The sequence below is a fragment of the Myotis davidii genome, unplaced genomic scaffold, assembly GCF_000327345.1.
Source record: "Myotis davidii unplaced genomic scaffold, ASM32734v1 scaffold762, whole genome shotgun sequence".
Lineage (NCBI taxonomy): Eukaryota > Metazoa > Chordata > Mammalia > Chiroptera > Vespertilionidae > Myotis > Myotis davidii.
The window spans coordinates 239,371-243,528 of record NW_006293699.1 but is presented as its reverse complement, the minus strand read 5'-3'; the positions used below and the strand labels follow the sequence as shown (position 1 = coordinate 243,528).

At 63.2% G+C, this 4,158-nt stretch overlaps 1 protein-coding gene across 1 annotated transcript in view; it reads right to left on the bottom strand.

The window, feature by feature from the left end:
* The window catches only part of AGAP3 (ArfGAP with GTPase domain, ankyrin repeat and PH domain 3), a 26,345-nt gene that overhangs the window by 18,030 nt on the left and 4,157 nt on the right, over window positions 1-4,158 (bottom strand). The window contains exon 8 of the mRNA XM_006767272.2: window positions 1,804-1,896. Coding sequence (XP_006767335.1) covers window positions 1,804-1,896 — 93 coding nt within the window. The remainder of the gene's footprint in view (window positions 1-1,803; window positions 1,897-4,158) is intronic.

The window sequence follows — 4,158 nt, the reverse complement described above, 5'->3', positions numbered from 1 at the left end:
GAGGCGACAGCCCCCAGAGGACCCGTTCCGCCGCCGCCTCCCTCCCAGCTCCGCCAGCCGGCTTAATTGCGGAGTCCGGATTGATTGGGAATGCAAATGGCAACTGAAATGCAATCTCCACTCCCAGCAGGAGCAGGGGGGAGGGAAGGAGCGGGCGACGGGAGGGTGGCCCTGGGCAGGGGGCGGGGAGCGGAAGGAATGGCCCCGGCTGGGCGAAGCCTCCACCCCAACCGCAGGCACTCCCCCAAACGCCCAGGGTGATCGCTCCTGTCTGAGGTGCCTGCTGCCTCCAGCAGGCAATGGGGCCCGCGGCCCAGGCCTGTGCTGGGCTTCTTCCCGGAGTGTTGGTCCTGGGGGCCGAGGTTTATGGGCCTATAACAGCCAGTGTCCTAGCTGACTGCCTGGCCCACCCCAGAGGCCCAGGTGCTGGCCACAGGGCTCCACCCCCACCCACAGCCCCTGCATCCCTGGCCCTCCTCCCCAGACAGGAAGGCTGTGGGCTACCATTCTTCCCGCGAGGGCCCAGGGCCCATCCGCACCAAGTCTTAAAGGTCTGTGTGCACACATCCCAGGGGGGGACAGTCCTCTGGGATCACAGTCACAGGGCCCAGAAGAGCCCCCCAAGGAGGCGCTGGGTTTGCAGAGCCCCAGTCGCAGTCATGGGTTTGCGGGGACCTACAGGAGACTGTTGGCTGCCTCTCCTCTCAGCCCTCTCACCTGGCCTCCCCGCATGCAGACCCAATTGGAGTGCAGTGACATCTCAGGGGAGAAACAGGACGTGTAGTGTCCCCATCCTGTCCTCTGGGACCCTGACCCACACCCTGGCCTCTCCATTCTAAATGCACCTTCACACGAATTCTTGTCACTCTGCCCAAGGACCCCAGAAGCTCCAGCCTAGAGGGCCAGGTGGGGCCACAGGGCCCTGGCCAAGCTGAGCTCTGCTGCTCTGTGGTCAAAACCTGACAACACAGCCCCTGTAGACACGACCTCTCTAACCACCAGCTCCCAAGAAGGTCTTTGCCTCGCCCAGCTCCTGTGGGTACAGCAAACTGACCTCCAGGCCACAGCCCCCATCCTCGTGGGCACCTCAGCGCACAGGCTCCTGCCCAAGCCCAGAGGGACACCTCCTGGCTCTACCCTTGTCCAGCCTGCAGTTCTAGAGCCCTGTCCAGTACACCACCATCTCTGCACAAAGACACCCCGTCACTCAAGTTTTCCCAGCACAGGAACCAACACAGGAGGTCGGGGAGCCCTGCCGGGCGGACTCAGAAAGGAGTTGGGGAGAGACCTCAACTAAGTTTATTCCTTACAAATGAACAGAGGCTCCTCTGGGTAAGACTTTGCCATGGAACCTGGAGGACCTACAGCTCTCAGTCCGCCCTTCGGTGCACGGTCAGGGTATTCTTGTGAGTCCTCTTCCTTTTCCGGGCCAGAGCGCCCAGACCAAGCCCTCTGGCAGACAGCAGGTCGCCCCCTCCAGGTGACCCAACTCCAGAACCACCAGCAGGACAGCAACTGAAGGCGGCTCTCTGCTGCCCCCTGGTGGTGGTGAGAAGGTACAGGCAAAGCCTGGAGAGCAGGCTGCTCCAGCCACAGGCTCAGATCTGCATTAACAGACCGCAGATCCTCTGGCTACCCTTCCCACCAGAGGTGAGTCCTTCTTAGTAGAACCTCAGGCCTGACAGGAGGGGGTGCCCGCCTCTCACACCATCTCCCGTCACAGAGGCCTAGAAAAGAACCATCCTCTAGCATTTCCTGGGCCTTGCCTCAGCTCCGCAGGCTTCAGGGAGAGGGGGTGCTGACCTGTTTAATGGGGATGGCCCGGCCACTCCCGATACTGTCCACCTTGCACTCGGCGGCCTTTTTCTCCCGGTCCAGGTCGGCACCCTTCCGAGACTGGAAGAGAAAAGAGGGGGAATGTTAAAGGGGCCCAGGGTCAGCGGGGGACAGCTTCGGCCCGCCCGCCCGCCCGCCCTCCCTGGGCCTGGACAGGCCCTAGCAGGGGCAGGGCCGGGGCGGCGGGACGGGGAAGGAACTGAGACCACGAGTATTCCAACGGGTTTATTCTTACACAGGGCACCATACAGAGCAGCACAGGTCACTGAGCCGGGACCGCCCCTTACAAAAGAGCAAGGACACGAGATACCAAGGGCGTGAGAGGCGCACAGCCCGGGGGGCTGGGGGGTAAGAGAAGGGAAGGGGTGAGGAGAGGTGGACGGTGGGACTGAGGAATGGCCAGGAGCACAGGGCACGACAATCGGGGAGAGCAAAGTCCAGAAGTGAGCGGGCAGCGGCCCCTCTGCGGCACAGATACCACACGGCACGTTGCGCCGAGCTCATCGGCGTGGCCCAAGGGGCACAGTGGATGGAGAGAGAGAGGAGAGAGGCCGTAAGGGGCCCTGCGCCCCTGCCAGGCTCCTGGGGCAGAGCCGCCCCAATGCGGATCCTAGGAAACGGGAGGCCAAGAGGGGGAAAGGCAAGCGCGCGGCGGTGCTGGCGTCCAGAGCAGAGCAGGAACGCAGAAGTCCATGCAGGAAGGAGCAGAGGAGGGGAGGGGCAGGAAAGCTCCCCCAGGAGCAGCTGGGCCGTGGGCGCTTGGACACCCCGCCCCTCTGGGCCACGTTGCCGGGCAGGCGTGGGGCCGAGCTCCCTTCTTGTCCATGCAGCGAGCCTGGCGCAGCGTCCAGCCGGGCCTGGTCCCCGGCAGCCCCCAGCCTCGGGCTCCAGCTTCCTAGCCTTCCCTGGGGGTGGGGGTTAGTTACAAAGGTTCCTGTGGGTCTCTGGAGTGGGGAGCACGGCGGCCGCTTCTCATCTGAGAGCAGTCCCAGGGCCCGGCCCGCCTCCGGCCCCGCACAGGGGAGAATGTCCAGAGGTGCTGTGTCACCACCTGGTCTTCTAATTTGGAAGGAGTTGGAAAGGCCTTTTTGTTGATGAAAAGTTGGAAACAGTGGCACATATCTGCAAATATCGAAAGAATAAAGATTTTGGCAAGTTATACTCAAGCCCCGCGTAAGTTGGTCAGCGCTGGTGAGGGCAGAGACCCAGGTGCCTGGGGAGAGATGGCAGCGGGATGAGAAGGAAGAGGAGGCGGAGCAGGAGGAGGCAGAGGAGGCGGCAGGGCAGCCGGCAGTCCATCTCAGCCAGCGGGGAATGTTCAGGCCCACGTCCCCCCTGTTCACCCAGGCTGCCAGGAGCCAAGAGCACAGGTAGGGGGCAAGGTTATAGCAGCACAGGGGGAGCACAGCCGAGGAGCAGGGAGAACCGGCCCAAGGCCACCGCCCGCTGCTCCAGCAGTGCCTGCTCCGGGCCTCCACGGGGTGCCACAGCCTCTGCCCCTTTGGCCGGGGGAGAAGGAAGGTGGGTGGGATCGCTGCCACTGGAGGGCGGGGAGGGAGAGGGAGGGGGTGCAGCCTGCCCCAGCTAGACTGGCGAGCCGAGAGGTCCCCAACCACCAGAGGGTCCCCGGGAGCCCAGAAGGGCACACCCCCATGGCAGAAACCAGGGCAAGAGTGTCAACGAGTACATGACGTCATGGGGGAGACTGGAGAGCTCAACAGCCATGTCCAGTGGGCGGGTCACAAGGGCACCAGCTCGAGCAGGCGTTGCTCTGCCAGGGAGATGTTGAGGAGAGGGGGTGGCCCCAACAGCAAGGATGAGAGGGGAGGTCTCGAGATGAACCCTTAGAGATGGGGGACATGTCTTGAGGCAGCCTCGGGAACAATGGCACAAGTGAGGTCACCATGGACACAATGCGAGGGGAAATAAGGTTGCCACCATGAAGATGGAGAGAATGGAGGGCCCGCGGGAGGATGGCAGGTGGAGGCAGCACAGTGGCAGCAGGCAGCAGGGGGGCACGGGGCAGGCAGCACAAAGGCCGTGGTGAGGAGGCCAGGAGCATGGCAAGGACGGAGAAGGAGGGTGTGCCCAAATGTGCAGGACTAGCAGCAAAGGAAGGTGGAAGGTTAAGAATGGTGCTGAGGGAGCAGGTGACGGAGGCAGGATGTGCAGAGGGCACGGACGGCGGTCACACAGGCACCCACAGGCTCTACAGTGGTAGCAGCAGCGGCAGCAGCAGGTGGCACAAGCAGGCAGCCCAAGGCCCTGTGAGTCTCAATGGGCCTGAACAGAAATAAGAAGCTTCGAGTCTAGGCAGGGTCA